General features: G+C 42.3%; 1 protein-coding gene across 3 annotated transcripts in view; it reads left to right on the top strand.

Annotated features, from left to right (window-relative positions):
* ubac2 (UBA domain containing 2) overlaps positions 1-17251 on the top strand; it is a 224323-nt gene extending 207072 nt beyond the window's left edge. Inside the window, exons 8-10 of one of the 3 annotated variants that reach the window (XM_063048398.1) lie at positions 10060-10179; positions 13288-13375; positions 14918-16699. In XM_063048398.1, the coding sequence (XP_062904468.1) occupies positions 10060-10179; positions 13288-13368 (201 nt within the window). In that variant the 3' untranslated portion in view covers positions 13369-13375; positions 14918-16699. The other 2 variants (XM_063048397.1, XM_063048399.1) reach the window with 2 other exon arrangements.
* The last annotated feature ends 2257 nt before the right edge of the window (positions 17252-19508 follow it).

The following is a 19508-nucleotide window of genomic DNA, read 5'->3' as shown; positions in this document are numbered from 1 at the left end:
TGAGGTGTTGCTCCTCCAACCTGAGTTTAGCCTCATCATGGCAGTAGAGGAGGCCATGTATGGACGTATCTCAATGGGACTGGGAAGCAGAGTTGAAGTGGATGGCTACTGGAAGATCCTGTCTGTTTTGGCAGACGGAGCAGAGGTGCTCAATGAAGCAGTCCTCCAATCTGCGTTGGGTTTCTCCGATGTAGAGGAGGCCGCACCGGGAGCACCGGATGCAATAGATGACCCCAACAGACTCACAAGTGAAGTGTTGCCTCACTTGGAAGTACTGTTTGGGGCCCTGAATGATGGCAAGGGAGGAGGTGTAGGGACAGATGTAGCACTTGCGCTTACAGGGATAAGTGCCAGGTGGGAGATCCGTGGGGAGGGACGTGTGGACCAGAGAGTCGCGGAGGGACCGATCCCTGCGGAAGGCGGAGAAGGAAAGATGTGCTTAGTGGTGGGGTCCTGTTAAAGGTGGCGGAAGTTGCGGAGGATAATGTGTTAGATCCGGAGGCTAGTGGGGTGGTAGGTGAGGACAAGGGGAACTCTGGCCCTGTTGTGGTGGCGGGTGGATGGGGTGAGAGCCGAAGTGCTGGAAATGGAGGAGATGTGGGTGAGGGCATCATTGATGACAGCAGAAGGGAAACCACAATCCTTAAAGAAAGAGGACATTTGAGATGTCCTGGAACGGAAAACGTCATCCTCGGAGCAGATGTGGCGGAGAGAGAGGAACTGGGAATAGGGTATGGCATTTTTGCATGTGGCAGGGTTGGAAGAGGTATCGTTGAGGTAGTTATGAGAGTCAGTGGGCTTGTAGAAGATGTCAGTGGACAGTCTGTCTCCAGAGATGGAGACCGAGAGATCGAGAAAGGGGAGAGAAGTGTCCGAGATAGACCAAGTGAATTTGAGGGCTGGGTGGAAGTTAGAAGTAAAGTCAGTGAAATTGACGAGCTCAGCATGAGTGCAGGAAGCAGCACCAATGTAGTCACCAATGTACAGAAGGAAAAGTTGGGGAGCAGTACCAGAATAGGTTTGGAGCACAGACTAATCAATTCTTCTGCCATTTCCTTATTCAACTTCATAAATGCTAATTCCTTTTCAGTATTCTCTCAACCCAACACAATCAGCTTCTTGTTGCTTCCTCTGTTTAAATTTTAAACTATAGTTTTATATTGAATACATCACTTTCAAACTCAGTGCAAAATTCATATTATAATCATGCTCCCCAAAGCCTCTTGCAGTCTCCCCTAAAATGAAACTATGCTGTCACTTCATCTATGTCCTGTGGAGGTGGATTCCATGCTGTCCCCTATGTTCTGGGTAAAGAAGTTTCTTCTGAATTCTTTATTAGATTTCTTGGTGGTTGTATTATAATGAAGACCTCTTGTGTTGCTGTTCTCCAGAAGTGGAAATATTTCAGAATATCTTTCCATCATGTCTTACTTGCACCACATCAGTCTCCTTAGTATCAACAGCATATGGAATATAACCAGCAAATCCCTCAGCAGGATGGAGATTTCCTGCAGAATTTGGAAAATGTTGAAAATATTGCATATAATTTGGTGAAAAGAGATCCAAGTGCTGCTGAGAGTGGAGACCACCTTATATAATATTCATTGTATTTTCTCCTTAATGTGGTCGCCTTGGGCTATGCAAACATCAGTGCCCAGAGACAAGCTCTGACCTATTAAACCAAAGGCCAGTTTGCCCTGTCAGGTGGATGGACTGCAGAATAGTTCACAGCCTCTATTTCAAAGGATGCAATGTCCAGTCGATGTCACATTGGTGTTTGTTGAAGGTTGCTGTGCATGACTTGCTGTCTATAACTTGCCTAATGCATTTCCCACATTAGAGAGTACTGCCCTTCCTGGGCATCCACACTCTGGATTTATCCAAAGCCCAACACATCGATGCAATCAAAAAATAGGCAGGCCAGTGCCTCCATTAAGAGTTTGTGGGCCATAAGACATAGGAGCAGAATGAGGCTATTTGGCCCATCGAGTCTGCTCCACCTTTTCATCATAGCTGATCTATTTCCCTCTTAACCCCATTCTCCTGCCTTTTCCCCATAACCTTTCCTGCCCTGACTAATCAAGAACCTTTCAACTACCACCTTAAATGCACCCAGTGATTTGGCCTCCACAGCCACCTATGGTAACAAATTCCACGGATTTACCATCCTGTGGCTAAAGAAATTCCTCAACCTCTCTGTTCTAAGTGGACATCCCTCTGTTTTGAGGCTGCGTCCTTTGGTCCTAGAGTTCCCCCACCAAAGGAACTACCCTATTCACATCCACTCTAACTAGAGCTTTCAACATTCGATAGGTTTTAATGAGATCCCCCCCTCATTCTTCCAAATTCCATCGAGTACAGCAGTGGGCCCCAACTACCGGGCCACAAAGCGTGTGTTACCAGTCCGTGAGGAAGCGATATGAGTCAGCTGCACCTTTCCTCATTCCCTGTCACGCACTGTTGAACTTGAACATAGGGTTGCCAACTGTCCCGTATTTTCCGGGACATCCCGTATGCAGGTATTGGGCTAAATTGGTTTGTCCCATATTTCCCCCGCTAAGGTAAAGCATTCCTAGGAAACCTTCTGTGCCGAAATGGCGTAAATCGAAGAAGCAATTACCATTAATTTATGGTAAAAATTTTTGAGCGTTCCCAGACCCAAAAAATAACCTTCTAAATCATTCCAAATAACACATAAAACCGAAAATAAATAGCACTAACATATAGTAAAATCGGGAATGATATAAATACACAGCCTATATAAAGTAGAAATAATGTATGTGCAGTATAGTCGGTAAGATTAAGCCAAAAAAATCGGCACGTACGCGCATGCGCATGTCACATATGTGCACGTCATGCATGCGCACACAGGTGCCCGTGCAAGGCTTCATGGTCATGGTAGTTTTTCTCAGGGTAAACACTGTCCCGTATTTGACTGCTACTTTTGTCCTTTATTTGGGAGTGAGAAAGTTGGCAACCCTAACTGTAAAAGACATGTTGAGGTGAGTTAAACCCTACTTGAACAACCCCTCCCCCCCCCCCCCCCCCGGTTGGCTGGTCGGCAAGAATATTGTCAATATTAAACTGGTCCACGGTGCAAAAAAGGTTGGGGACCCCTGGAGTACAGGCACAGAACCATCAAACACTGCCCATAAGATAACCCTTTCATTCCTGTAATCATTCTCATGAACCCCCTCTGAACCACACCCAATGCCAGCACATTCTTTCCTAAATGAGGGGCCCAAAACTGTTCACAATACTCCCAGTGAGACCTCACCAGTGCTTTATACAGCCTCAGCATAATGTTTTTTTATGTAGTAGTCCTCTTGAAATTAATATTAGCATTGCATTCGCCTTCCTCACCACTGATTCAACCTGCAAATTAACCTTTAAGGAATCCTGCACATTTCTCTCCATTTAGAAAATAGTCACTGCTTTTATTTCTTTTCCCAAAATGCATGACCATACACTTCCTGGTTCTGTCTTCCATCTACCCATACTCCTCATCTGTCTGAGTCTTTCTGCAGCCTCTCTGCTTTCTCAATACTATCTGCCCTTCCACCTATCTTCATATTACACTGGACAACAAAGATTTTGCTTCCTGAATACCTTTAGGTGTATCTTATGAATTTTGGGCTACTGATCATGAAAATCACCATGAAATTTCCCTATCACGCATCATTTTTTGAAATCACTTATGTTTATTATTTCAATTCATAATTCAAGTCAATTAAAATGTTGCCTACAATGTAAGCTGGAAAGTTTCCCATCTTGTCCAGGCATGCTTGGGCATGCTTAGGCGGTGCGGCTACTGCATGGCAGGACAGGTTTTAGTAATAATTATTGGGTTCAGGACTGTAAGGATGGAATTTGCTATCATTAGGCACAAAAATTTCTATGAAGGATTTTGATTTTTGAGACAGATGCTTCCCAGAATAACCGGTGCCAAGATTAAGGAAAACATTTTTGTTGGTCCACAAATCAAACAGGTCATCAATGACAGGCAATTTGAAGAATTTCTAGTGGGACCGGAGAAAACCACATGGAAGGCATTCATGGAAGTTGTTGAAAATTTTCTCAGCATCTACAGAGCACCGAACTACATGCAGCTGGTTGAAAGCATCCTTCAAGCATATAAGACCATGAACTGTAGCATGTCACTAAAGATTCATTTTCTGCATTCCCATTTAGACTTCTTCCCTGCAAATCTTGGTGCTGTTAGTGACGAGCATGGTGAAAGGTTTCACCAGGACATTGCGGTCATGGAGAAAAGATACCAGGGCAACTGGAATCCATCAGTGCTGGCGAATTATTGTTGGACACTTAAGTGAGAAGCCTCAGACACTGAGTACAAATAAAAATCATTAACAAATTATTTTTAACTTAGTTGAACTATTGAAGAGCATCAGCACCATTATGCAATTAAACACATTATATTCAATAAAAATTAATTTGTTTCTCCGAATTCCTACATGATACAGGTAGTCTGAAATTATATTTGTGTTCAGCTTCAAGCAGTCTATCATAAACAAAAAAAATTCTGAGGAAGCAACACTTTTGAAAAAAATTGTTGTCTAGTGTTAGCCGCAAACCTAGCCACGAAGCCATTAATTTCATCATCCAAATCATTGGCATACGAAGTGATAAGAAGCAGTTCCAATACAGACCCCTGTAGAACACCACTAGTCACTGAAAGCCAATCAAAAGGGGATCCCTTTATTCCCACTCTTTGCCTCCTGCCAATCAGCCAATGTTTTATCCATGCTAATATCTTTCCTCTAATACCCTGGGCTCTTCTTTAGCAGCCTCAAGTGCGAAACCTTTTCAGGGCGTTTTGAAAATTCAAATACACAACATCCGCTGATTTTCCTTTGTCTATCCTGCTTGTTATTTCTTCAAAGAATTATAAGAGATCTGTCAGGCACGATTTTCCCTTAAGAAAACCATGCGGACTTTGGCCTATTGTATCATGTGCCTCCAAGTGCTCTGAAACCAGATCCTTAATGATAAACTCCAACATCTTCCCAACCACAGAAGTCAGGCTAACTGGCCTATAGTTTCCTTTCTTCTGCCTCTTTCTTGAAGAGTGGAGTGACATTTGCAATTTTCCAATTCAATGGAACCATGCCGGAATCTATTGATTCTTGAAAGATCATTACTGGTGCCTTCGCAATCTCTTCAGCTACCTCATTTTGAACCCTGGGATGTAGTCCATCAGGACCAGGTGACTTATCTACCTTCAGACCTTTCAGTTTCCCAAGCACTATCTCCCTAATAATAGCAATTGTGCTCACTTCTGTCCCTGAACACTTTTGAACTTCCTTCTGGCATAGTACTAGTGTCTTCCCCAGTGAAGACATGCAAAATACTTATTCAATTTGTCAGAGGAGATTTGATATGTCACCAAAGACTCTTACAAATATCTACTGATAGACTCTGGAGAGCATTCTGACTGGTTGCATCATTGTCTGGTGTGGAGGCTCCAATGCACAGGATTGGTAAAAACTGCAGAGAGTTGTAAACTCAGCCTGCTCTAGCACGGACTCTAGCTTCCCCACCACAGGGGTCTGAAGATGCACTCTCAGTGTTTTAGGAACAGCTTCTCCCCCTCCACCATAGGATTTCTGAATGGTCCATGAACCCATAAACACTACCTCTCTTTTTGTACTTTATATATTTTTATTGTAATTGATAGTAATTTTTATGTATTGCATTGTACTGCTGCAGAACAACAAATTTCATGACATGTCAGTGATTTAAAAAATTGATTTTGATTCTGATTCTGATAAGTATGCAGCTGAAATTCAGACAGCTATCAGTCTGAGCATGAAGGTGATTTTCTGTCCTCTGTCTGATACCCATGTGCAATCTTGCTCTCTTTTAATAAAGAGATGAATCAATAGCAGGAGTGACCTGGTTTTCTCTCTACTGTAATGCTGATTAAATGTTCAGCTTTCCTGTTACTCATGGCAGTTCCAAAGATTGTTGTTAATTTTCAATTTGACACTTTTCAAAGAAACAAGATTTGACTAATGTGTAAGAAGAAATTTCCCTGAAGACATTGGCATTTTTACTTTTATTCCCCCTTACACCACTTCCTTATATGTCAATATTGGTAATCAGTGGTAGATCTGAGGTTTTCACTTGACTTTCAGAATATTGCTGAATTCTTGCAAACAATAATGTGATCAAAAAGTAAGCAAGATAAAATGCCTCTCCTACTTCATCAATGACGAAGTTGAGAAAGGAGAAATGAGTATTTTTTAAACTGAATGATAATACTTACGTTTACAGAAGCTTTTTTGGAATGCAGCGATCCATAAGATATAGGAGCAGAATTGGGCCATTTGGCCCTCCAAGCATTGCACTGCACCTTCTCTGTAACTAATTCTTTATTGTGTGTTTTCTGGTAATGAATTGATCCGTATGAATGGTGTGCAAGACAAGATTTTTATTGTACCTCAGTACACGTGACAATAATAAACCAATGTTTTTAACCCCCCCCCCTCCCCCGCTAATCAAGAGCCTAACAATCTCTCGCCTTAAATGAACCCAGTGACTTGGCCTTCACCGCCCTCTGTGGCACCAAATTCCAGATTCATCACCCTTTGGCTAAAGAAAATCCTCCTCATCTCAGTTTTAAAGGGACATCACTTTATTCTGAGGTTGTTCCCTCAGATTCTAGACTCATGTGGAAACATCCTCTCCATGTCCACTCTCTCCAGGTCTTTAGTATTTAGTAGGCTTCAGTGAGATTCCCCTCATGCTTCTGAAGTCAGTTGAGTACAGGCCCAGAGCCATCAAATGCTTCTCTTACTTTAACCCTTTCATGAACCCTGTCACACTCATCTCAATTATAGTCAATTGCTTTGAGAGGCTGGTAAAAGCCTACATATGCAGCATGCTACCTCCCACACTGGACCCCTACAAGTCACCTACTGACGGAACCAGTCTACCGATGATGCCACAGCCACAGCACTACACACCATCCTCACTCACCTGGAGAAGAGGGATACATACGTTAGAATGCTGTTCCTGGACTACAGTTCAACATTCTACACCATAATTCCCTCCAGACTTGACAGAAAGCCCAGAGAACTCGGCCTGCGCCCCACATGTGCAGCTGGATCCTAGACTTCCCAACGGATCGCCGACAGGTGGTAAGGATGGGCTCCCTCACCTCTACCCCTCTGACCCTCAACACAGGTGCCCCCCAGGATTGTGTTCTGAGTCTCCTTCTCTACTCCCTTTACACCCTCGACTGTGCTGCCTCACACAGCTCCAATCTGCTGATCAAATTCGCAGGTGACACGACTTTAATTGGCCTTATTTCTAGCAGTGATGAGACAGCCTACAGAGGAGAGGCTGACACTCTGACACAGTGGTACCTGGATGACAACCTCTCCCTCAATGTCCAAAAAACAAAAGAGCTGACTGTGGATTACAGGAGGAACGGAGATAGGCTCAGCCCGATTAACATCAATACGTCTGCAGTTGAGAAGGTGAGTGGTTTCAAGTTCCTCGGCATACACATCACCGATGATCTCACCTGAACTGTACACACCGGCTTTATGGCAAAAAAAAAAGCATAACACCGTCTTTTCCACCTGCATGGGCCCACAAATCCTCAAGACCTACAGGGGCACCATTGAGAACATCCAGACTATTTTGGATCTCCCCCTCCCTCTCCAACTTTCAAATCTCTTACTAACTCTTCCTTCAGTTAGTCCTGACGAAGGGTCTCGGCCTGAAACGTCGACTGTACCTCTTCCTAGAGATGCTGCCTGGCCTGCAGCATTCACCAGCAACTTTGATGTGTGTTGCTTGAATTTCCAGCATCTGCAGAATTCCTGTTGTTTGTCTGTATCATCACCTGGTAGGGGAACTGCACCAACCTTGATCACTGGGCACTGCAGAGAATGGTACGGACAGCCCAGCGCCTCTGTGGAAGTGAACTTCCCTCCATTGGGGACATTTGTAGCAGCAGGTGCAGAAAGAAGGCCTGGAAGATCATCAGGGACACCAGTCACCCCAAACATAAACTGTTTCAACTGCTTCTGTCTGGCAAACACTACTGCAGCGTAAAAGCCAGGACCAACAGGCTATAGGATAGCTTCTTTCTACAAGCCATTAGATTTTTAAATGCATGTGTCTGTACGTTGCAGCGGAGTCATAACGCAAAGATTTTTACTCCCTCACGTTGTGCGATGGATGTAAGATTTAAATAAATTCTAAATTCTAAATTCATTTCTGGAATCATTCTCTTAAACCTCCTTTGACCCTCCAAAAAGGTCAGCACATTCTTTCTTAGATATAGGGCCCAAAACTGCTCACAGTTCCCACCATAGGCCCCTTTGTTTTTCTGCTTTTTGAATTTTAACTTTTTGATCAACTTTTTGGCTACGTTCCAAATACCTCCTTGCAATATCAAATTTTGCTTGACCACTCCCTGTGAAATAACATGGATGTGTTAGTTGCTGTACAGTAATTTGCTGTGATTGGGGAGGCAGCAGGTGCCAGGGTGAATGCCTGCCCACGGAAAATATGGAGAAAATATCAAAGCCTGCCTTCCACTGATCGCAAAATGGCTGATTCAAGGCTTGCACTCCAGGTTCGCTTCATGTACTGTACACTTTAGGGTGGCACAGTGGTACAGCTGGTAGAGTTGTGACTTCACAAGGTGAGAGAGCCTGGTTCAATCCTGATCTCCGAAACTGCACGTGTGAAGTCCGCACACTCTCCCTATGATTGTGTGGGTTTCCCCTGGCTGCTTCAGTTGTGATTTTTTTGGAGAATTGGCTGCTGCAAGTTGCCCCTGGTGGGTAAGTGTGTGGTAGAATCTGAGGGGAGTTGATGCGGGAAGAATAAAAAGGGAATAGCGCAGGGTTAGTGTAAATGTTGATATGGTTGGTACAGCCTGACATCACTTCAATGGGCTGAAGGGCCTGTTTGTCTTTATGATTATTTTGGTTTCGGGGATATGGAAAGAATGGGGAAAAACAATTAATCGTCTCCATTAGACCATTCAAGTGCGCTTCAGTACACGCATATCACACTTTGGCATCATTGAATGATCCAGCACAAATAAGGACCTTGCTCCTCATCACGTCAGTGCCAGTATTTCTCCCTACCCACACCACCAAGTCTAATTTCACTCTTCCACACAATTCCCATCGCTATCTTGTGATCATTGTCGAATTTCATGTTAAAAAGATTTAATGAACGTCACTCAACAAGGGGTTGGAACTCAGAATTTCACCTTTTAACCAGGCTTTATTCTAAAAAAAATTCAACCTCCCCTTCTCATGCTCTGCAAATGTTAAACGTGTGCCCGCTTTTCAGCCATTTGTTCAGAATTATCGCATTTAATAATCTTGAACACCTTTAACAACTCATAGCCTTCACAGTTAAAATTATGTTGATATTTCATTCCTCTGTATTGGCAGGGATCCAAAAATCACAAATTCTTGTAACTTTTCTGTTCCATTTCTCCTCAGGCCTTCTCGGTTTTCTGAGTCAAATGCACTTATTGCACAAGATATAAAGTCATAAACTTTCACTTAGACTAGACTGATCCAGCTGGGAGAACTTAATTAAAATGGAGAAACCCATTTCGCCATTACAGCTGCTCCCTTTTTGCACAACATGTATATTTTCCTTTTCCTCAGTCGTAGCAATTTATGCCTTTTAAATACTGCACAATAACTAAAATATTCATAGGATAAGAGATAGTATTCTGTTAATCTTTGACTTCGACTGGATTAAGTGTTGTTTCTTGCTATTTCGTTTTCATTTTAAGGAGCTTAGAAATTGCTTCACTTCCTTAAGCTTAAATTTTCTTATTGATTGTGTGGCAAGAATGCAGCAAGTGGCAACCTTCAAGTACTTATTATATCTCTTTGTTGAGCTTTGTAATACCATAACATCTGCCTTATGAAAGAAAACGCTGCCTCATGGCATACCAGTTCAAAATGCATCGGCCTTGCAGGCAAAAAGAATTATGAGTTGATTTACAGGGTTTATTGAGTGAAATCTGTAAAATTTCTTTGCAATTTCCAGGGTGGTTTGATCAACTGGGAGAGGCTGTTCCCTCAAATGCGCAACAGATTTAATGCTAACAATCGACAAGACAGTGGATTGAATAGCCCTTCACCAAGTGCGCCAGTTTCTGAAGAACAGGTAGGCATTTCTATGGCATAAGGTCATAACTTTTTTAAACTTGCATGCATGTATATCGATAAACTTGAAAAAAATGCAGAGAAAATTTACAGGGATGTTGCCGGGACTTGAGGGCCTGAGTTTCAAGAAAAGGTTGGATAGTTTGGACTTTATTCCCTGGAGCAAAGGAGATCTTATAGAGGTATTATAAGGGTTATAGATAGGGTGAATGCTTGCAGGCGTTTTCCCCTCAGGATGAGTGAAATGAGAAGTAGAGGTCATAGATTCAGGGTGAAAGGTGAAATAACTAAGGGGAATCTGAGGCAAAAGCTCTTCCCTCAGAGAGTGGTGTGAGTGTGGGGCGAGCTGGCGGTGGCGAAGTGGTCGATGCAGGTTCGGTTGTAACATTTAAGAGAAATGTGGAATGTTACATGGATGAGAGGAGTATGGAAAGCTATGGTCCATGTATAGATAGATGGGACTAGGCAGAAAACATGGCTGGCATGGACTAGATGGGCCAAAGGGTCTTTCCCTGTGTTGTAGTACTCCATGATTCTATGACTCATTCACTCGCAGTATTAGCCGCTTGTTTCTGCTGTATCTCTTTTCCACTGATCATACAGTATGTGAAGGTTCTTTGAGAAAAGTGTGGAAAAAATTATAAATCCAAAACAAAATCAGAAAATTCTGGCATTTCAGCCAGTCAGGCAGCATTTATAGAGGGGCCAGAATAATATTAAAATTTCAGGTGAATAATATTTCATCAGAACTGGATTTGAATACAGCAAATACTAATCTAAATTCCTCCCTCTGCTGCAGTCATTTCCATGAAGATGCTGTGCCGACCTTTTAACCTACTCCAAGGTTATTCTATTGCATGTCTCCCACTTAGCCCTCCATTTTTCTTTCATCCATGTGCTTATCTAGGAGACTCTTAAATGTCTCTAATATAGCTGTCTACCAGTGCTGCTGGCAGTGCCTTACACATGTAAAGGTGTGTGTAAAAAAAAAACTACCTCCGACATCCCATCTATACTTTCCTCCAATCACCTTAAAATTATGCCCTGTTATATTAGCCTTTGCTATCCCAGGGGGAAAAGATGTTGGCTGCCCACTGTATCTATACTTGTATCAACTTCTCACCTCTATCAAGTCTCCTGTCATCCTCCTCCACTCCAAGGAGAAAAGCCCCAGTGTGCTCAACTTTTCTTCAATGTTTCGAGTCCGTGACCCTCTGTTGGTCTGAGTTTTATCCAGATTTTCTGTTTCCTGATTTCCAGCACCAGCTTTTTCTGTTCCTTTGGAGCATACAGTCCCAACAGAAAAAAAAATTGACCCTGATATGGTATTACAGTCCCTGAAGTGCAATTGTTCCATGGAAGGTCATTAAAGTTATACATCCACAATACTCAGATTCATCAACCTTCCAAGAAAAACCTGTACTGTAGGGAATGCAGTCAAGTAGACATCCACTGCATAAAGGCAATGAGACGTGTAAAGAAAGGCCTCCAGCATGTTGTTCACATTATTAGTATGATCAGTTTGTCCACATTTTTACATTTGTTTGTATAGAATTTACAGCATTGATATGGACCACTTACTTTGTGCTAGTAGTTTTGCTCCACAACTGTCCCCTCTTCATTTTCCCCATCAGCATTTCTTTCCTTCTGTCATTGTCCCTTCAAAGGGATTTCCTTTCACTTTGCTCGTAGGTTTCTTGTTCTTCTCATTATGCTGGGTAAATTGATTTCTCCTCATTTCCTCATTTGTTTACTTCATATTTCTGATTTTAGATTTCTTTCCTTTTTTTATGTTTACGATCTCAATCAGGCCACCTCATGGCCATTCCTGCTGAAAGGAACCTCAGTCTGTTCAATCTTTCCTGAAGACCTTATCCCTTTGGGTCTATTGCATCTGAGAATATGTTTGCATCTTCTGGACTTCCCCTGTATTCGTTTAGTGCAATGGATACCAGAATTATGCAATCTGATTTCCAGCAAATCTAATTGCTGAATGCAAATCTAATTTCTGATTTCCAGCATTGGCATTATAAAGTTATGATAGGAATAGAAAAGATCGAGGCAGGAAAGTTGTTTCCATTGATAGGTGAGACTAAAGTTAGGGAAATAGCTTCAGGATTCAGAGGAAAGATGGGAAGGAACTGCTTTTCTTTGAGAGTAGTGGATCTATGGAATTCTCTGCCTAGAGAAGCCGTAGAGGCTACATTGTTGAAGCTAAGACTCAAATAGAGATCTTGCATAGTAGAGGAATTAAAAGTTATGGGGAAAAGGCAGGTAGATGGAGCTAAGTCCACAGCTACTTAACTTACTGCCCATTACACCACTGGCGCTTAGGACAGCAATGAAGCTGTCCCTGCCAGTCTTCTCTATTGTGCCCCAGGTGTGGTTCAGGGCTCTCATTTTTGCCTCTACAGTATGGTGCCAAGTTGTCTTTGGCCTCCCAAATTTCCTCCACCCTTCATACCGTTGCTCACAGATGTAGAAGGATTCTTCATTGCTGTGTCCATAACAGTTTTTTTGACCAGTCAGGATGTTAGCCCTGAAGTGAACCCCTGAACCTGGACCACTCTTAATCTGGTCTCTACCCCTTGACCTGTTTAGCATGGATGACCCTACCTGGAATCAAAGCACCAGACCCTGACTTCAGCCAACATAGCTCTGTTGGTCATTGAGGCACAGAAGCCTCTAAACCTTACAACAGGTTTGTTGTCCTCTTGGAGGACTGCCAGATCAGCCATGATCTTATTGAATGGCAGATAGCCTACTCCTGCTCCTATTTCTTACATTCTTATAACAAAGATTTGATGCAAGTTTTCACTTCCTTTAGAAATGCATCCCAGTTCTTGATTTGTGTCTGTCTTATTAATCTGTTTTTGCTTTTAATAATCTGTGACACAGCATGCCTCAGCCGCATTGTTTCTCCAGAATAGTTAGAGTATTATTTTTTGTGTAGTGTGAGGATTTTTCAATGTTTCAAACAAAATGTAATTCACATTTCCGGATGGTGAATGACACTGGCAATACTGTAGCAGGTTGTTTGTGACATTTACTGATATAGGACACTGGTTGTTTACACAAATTTTATTTGTTTAAAAATTGGTCTCTGTAGCACTTTGCAGATATGGTCCCACAACTGAATGGAATGAAGAAGTTAAAATGTGACAATTGTTGGTGTCAACGATGCAGCTGAAAATAAGGTTTGATGGTGATTTGTCACACCCTAGTTAACCTTATATCCAGATGTGAGAACTTGATGCAACATAGAAATGTGTTAAAATTGCATAAATTTGCAAGTCATGCAACAGGTTCATGGACTGAGAAATATGTGTTGGAATTTTTAGAGATTTTTAGGAATTTGCTGGATTTATTTTGCCTCAAAACTGCCAGTACTTACCAGCAAGATACAGCTCACTGAGCTGGAGTAGATCCAAGGGGCAAGAGCTGATTCCTTTTATTTCTTGGATATGTAGATATTGTCTAACCAGCTTTGGCTAGTCTTATGCCTGGAGACTGCCCAGCCAAAGATACAATAAAATGAGAAAATAAAGTCCATTGGAACTGGACTGGTATATTTAAAAAATTTCTTGTTACTTTTATGTCTTAACAAGCTTTATGATTGGCAGCTGTCCTTTGCCATACATCAGTATGTTGTCTCCTTAATTAACAATGCCACCAAAATGCATGCTTCAAAGCTTAATTACTCAGCCTATGTTTCGTGGTGTGGATAGTAGGCAGGGGATGACTTACCATTAACTTCCTCCTCACTGAGACCTCTTGTGATTCACAGGTGGGAGAAATGAAGGGGTTTTATTCTTAAAGTGTCAGAGCCTTCAATTTTGATAAGTTAGCAACGCTTTCCCAGAAGAAGCATTACTTTCTGCAGATTGACAGATAACCATGCATTTTCAAGCAGAATTAGTTTTGGTTGCAGTCCTGCTGCCCTGCTGCCCTCTACTGTTAATGGGCAGTTATAGAGAATAGCATGTGGGTATGTGGGAGGATATTGAGACTACATTCTAAATGACTCTTAAAGAAAATGCCAGCTACAAATTACTCATTTTTCTTTTACAAAAAGTCACTTTTGAAGCATACCTTTCATTCTATTGGGTATTTCACTTTATTGAGAAGTCCCTCATTGTACTTCCAGTACATTCTGAAGGGTACATTTTATTGTGCTGCCTGTACACGCCTCTCATGTCTTACTCGCAGGGATTACGTTCTTCTTTTTGAGTGAATCACAAAGACAATGTTAAACTTTACAACGTGTATGAATTTATACTTAAACTTCCTGATCGCCCTGTGTTCCATTGTGCGGTTTAACTCCCAATCAATTAACAGCACAGATCTACAATTACAGTCTTTATGTGCTTAATAAGTTTCCAATTATATAACATTGTTAAAATATCCCAAGGTGCTTGAAAAGAGGTTTGCGGAATAAAAGTTTGCTCCATTGGTTAAATGACCAAAAGCTTAATCGTTGAGGTAGCGTTCAAGGAACATATTAAGAGTGGAGAAAGTGATAAAGAGGCTATTCAGGGAGGTCATTCTGGTCTATATGTGACCCCAGATTTACACAAATGTTCTTAAAAGCTCCATGAATTTGTCAATAGTCCTTTAGGTGCAGGAGGATCTCAGTGGGTCAGACAGCATATATGAAGGTCAATGTTTTCTGTCAAGACCCTTCATGTTTATGTCCTGAACTCAGCCCAAAAATGTTGACTGTCCATTTCCCTCCACAGTTCGTCCTGCATCTTGTGTGTTGCTCCAGATTCCAGTATCTGCATCTCTTGTGCCTTCAGTTAAGTCTTTCAGTTGTGTGAAAGCCTCAGCATTAAAATTCAATAGGAACATCTCCAATCACCAGCCTGTGTATTGACTTCATCCATCAGCAATGGACCGTGGTTTAATATGAGCCATCTGTACAAACTAAGCAACAGAAACTCACCAAGATGACAATAGGAGTACTTACCGAACCAGCAACTTTTACTGCCAAGGAGGATAAAGGCCACACCAAGATACACCAAGATTGACGAAGGGTCTCGGCCTGAAACGTCGACTGCGCCTCTTCCTATAGATGCTGCTTGGCCTGCTGCGTTCACCAGCAACTTTGATGTGTGTTACCAAGATACACCGCCAGGTCATACACCTTCCTGACTTGGAAATGCATAAGTGGTCCTTCATCATTACTAGATCTAAATCATGTAGTCCTCACAGTAGTGTAGTGGCTAGCGTGATGCTGTTAAAGCTCGGGGCTCTCTGGAGTTTGAAGTTTAATTGCAGTGCCATTCTGTAACAAGACTCTGTATGTGAGGGGTAAGCTTTTTACCCAGAGAGTCATGGACGCCTGGAATGCGCTACCTGGTACGTTGGTTGAGGCAAATACATTAGAAGCTTTTAATTAAGTGACGTTTGGATAGGCACATGGATGTAAGGAAAATGGAGGGATTTAGACATGGTGTAGGTAGGAAGGATTAGTGTTAGGGTGTTTGTTGATTTGTTGTTTAGCTGGTTCGGCACAGCATAGTGGGCTAAATGGACAGTTCCTGTGCTGTACTCGTCTATGTTCTATATCTGTCTTCTATGTCCTTCCTGTGGAATGTGTGGGTTTTCTCCAGGCCTAATTGTCCCATGATTAGTTTAGGGTTAATCAGGTTTGTCTGGGGTTGCTGGGGTGGTGTGGATTGAAGGACCAGAGTGGTCTACTTTGCACTGTAAGTAAATACTTGCTAAGTAAATAAATCCTGCAACACCATACAGGAAAACACTGGAGGGACTGCAGCATCTTAAGAAGACAGCTCACCATCCCATATCAAGGGTAATTCTGAATTAACCAGTAATGTTGGCTTACTATGTAGAGGGCATTAATTAAATGCACATTGTCCTTGGCCATAATGAATGCTAACATCCAAAGAAAAAAGACAAGGGCACTCTAAGACAGAACATTTCCTTCATCTAGAACCTGTGATCAAATGTAACTTGATACTACTAGTTAGAAAGAACTTGTAAAGTGAGTTAGAAACATAGAAATCTTCAGCCCACAACATTGTAACCTACTGTAGAAACTTCCTAGAATCTCCCTACCGCATAACCATCTATTTTTCCAAACTCCATGTACTTTTAAGAGTCTCTTAAAAGACCCTATTGTATCGCAAATCCCTGTTGTTTCATCACTGACCTGGAACGTGCTTCCAAAAGAGGAGATGGAGGCAGCTGCAGTAATAATTTTTGAAAGAGTAAAGGATGCTTGAGGAGTACAGCAGCACTGATTAGACTTGTCTTTACAGAAAATGACGCAGACCAAACAGCCACCTCCTCTGCTGACTAATACTATTCGGCATATTGAGGAACTGAGACATGTTACTAAATTCTCAGGAAGTTTCTTACTAAATGGTTCAATGCTTCCAGTTAATATCAGAGAATACAAACTGAAATTCTTAATCTCCACAGACATCCTCGAAACTGAAGAAAAACCCCAAAGAATGACTGACAGAAAAGAAGTGTTGTGTTATGGTTATGGGTCTTGTTTTCTTTCACAGGTGGCAAGACTGATGGAGATGGGTTTTTCTCGAGTAGATGCCTTGCAAGCTCTAAGAGCTACAAACAATGATCTTAATATGGCCACCAACTTCCTTCTGCACCACTGACAACAGATGGCTGACTTAAAGGACTGAATTGCCTTCACCTCTGAACGCGGTCATGTCAAGTGGAACACAGCACTGAGAATTATTTTTGGCAAGGAGAAGAGATACCAGATTTGAAATTGTAAGAGCCGAATATGTTTGGCATCAAGTGTATGATTACTGTAAGAATCACAAATGATACGTGTGATGGGGAGTGTCATAATGTCAATAACTAAGGTACAAAGGTTCTCAAGGTGCAGCACAATTGATTTTTAAAACCAAATTGGTATGCTGTTGTATCAAATTTAATACATGTTGGTCAATAAAGTAGTTACCTTCATACAGATCGTTGTTTCTACTTTAGCTCAATGATTATAATGGTGAAATACAGAGATTCCCTCTCCCCTATATCTCTCCTTCTCTCCCCCCCTCTTTCCCCCTCTCCTCTCTCCCCCTCCCTCCCTCTACCTCACTCCCCCTCTCTAATGCTCTCTCTCCCTCCCTCCTCCTTCCTGACTTTTGAGCTCTCTCTCTCTCCACTGTTATTTCAATTTCAATGACACTCCTTTCCCTGTTATTCAGAGTTATACATGGTTAGCAGAAGCTCTTTCATCATGCAAGTTACAATTTATCCATTATATCAGTGAGACAAGCTGCCAAAGCTGATGGTCAGGTGGGTGATCAGAGAGTATGCCCTATGTTGTTTTGTTCTGCTCTTTTAACTTTCCACTCCAACAAATCTTAAGTACCTATAGGAAGGGTGATCTTTCACTGCAAAACACTTTTCATCAACCTGGCAATCCTGGTGTATTTGCAGTCAATAAAGTGCATTGAGTCCTGTAATATGGGATATGAAGCGGCCAGTTTGTGTACAGCAAGCTCCCTTAAATAGCAATGAGATAATAGACCAGGCTTGCTTCCATATGTCAGTTTCATGATAAATGTTAACCGGGACCCGGAGAGAGGTCGGGGAATCTCCCCTGCACTTCGTAGAACCATAAGACATAGGAAGTGAACTGGGTCATTCCGCTCGTCGAGTCTGCTCCACCATTCGATCATGGCTGATTTATTTTCGTTCTCAACCCCGTTCTCCTGCTTTCTCCCCCTAACCTTTGGCACCATTACTAATCAAGAACCTTTCAACCTCCATTTTAAATATACCCAAGACTTGGCCTCAACAGCTGTCTGTCTGTTGGAATGAATACCATAGATTCTCTAACCTCTGGCTAAAGAAATTCCTTCTCGTCTCTGTTCCAAAGGGAAGTCCTTGTATTCTGATGCTATTGCCTCTAGTCTTAAACTCCCCCCCACCTCCACATCCACTCTATCTAGGCCTTTTGGCATTTGATATGTTTCAGTAAGATTCCCCTTCATTCTTCTGAACTCCAGAGAATATAGGCGTTAAACAGTTCTCATACATTAACCCTTTCATTCCCAGGATCATCCTTGAGATCCTCCTCTGGACTCTCTTCAATGCCAGCACATCATTTCTTAGATATGGGACCCAAAATTACTCACAATACGTAAAATATGGGCTGACCTGTGCCTTACAAGGCCTCAGCATTACATCCTTGCTTTTATTTTCTCGTCCTCTCAAAATGAATCTTTTCATGACACTCTAGAGAGATAGATAGCACTTGGCTTTAACGTGTCACAGGAAAGGCTGTGCATCTTCAGTTCTGCATTGGGTGTGCCATTCTGGGCTTTATGCCACGACTGTCAGCTCTCTATATGAGGGATTGCAGCAGTCTTTCTACATTAGGACAAAGTGTTGGATCAGTACACTGAGGTTCTAATCCAGATAGAGTTAACAGCAAAAGGCAGTACAGAAGGCCACTTTAATTCCCCATCTCATTCCTGCTCACTCTGTGACCTCCAGTACGGTCACAGTGATACCAACACAAGCCTGAGGAATGCCACCCCATTTTCTGACTTGCCATGATGTCACCTTCGGGACTTCATATTGAACTTTATAATTTCATGTAACTTAATTTCTCAGTCTGTATCAGTCATCCACCTGTACTATGAAAGCTTAGCTTTATTTGTCATATGTACCTCAAAACATACAGTGAAATGCATCATTTGCATCAAATCAAATCAGCGAGTATTGTGCTGGGTGGCCTGCGGGTGTCGCCATGCTTCCAGTACCAACGTAGCATACCCACACTGGAGCCCCCGGTGGAAACCCACGCAGTTTTGGGGAGAAGCACAAACTCCCTGCAAACAGTGGCGAGAATCGAACCCCCAATCTTACAACTGGTGGTACAAAGCGTGCTAACCACTCCACCTTCCTTTTTTTCTCTCTGGGATTGGAGAACATGCCCAGCCTAACCTGCTGGGCTTGTCCTTCAGGTCTTTAAGTCACAGATCCCACATTCTTTTTTCTATGTTCTTGCTCTCTAACTCCTCCCAGTCACTCACTGACCAGATAGTACGTTCACAGTTTATCTCTGTGGTCACCCCAGTTTCACCCTGTTTGAAATGTTGCCCTTCCCCAACCCTCCCTGCAGATTTGCAAACTTCTTTTTGTCTCCTTCCCAACCCTGGCGAGGACCCTTGACCTGAAACATTAGCACTGTTTCTCCTCCCAAGGATGCTGTCTGACCTGCTGAGTACGTCCAGTGTTTTCACTTTTTGACTTCGTGGTTCTAGTTGATTTTGCACAAAGGCTTAATGTTTAGTCCTTTCCTTTGCATTGACATGTACTCAC

This window comes from Mobula hypostoma, chromosome 5 (genome assembly GCF_963921235.1).
Source record: "Mobula hypostoma chromosome 5, sMobHyp1.1, whole genome shotgun sequence".
Taxonomy (NCBI): Eukaryota; Metazoa; Chordata; class Chondrichthyes; order Myliobatiformes; family Myliobatidae; genus Mobula; species Mobula hypostoma.
This window is presented reverse-complemented; position numbering and strand designations above follow the sequence as displayed.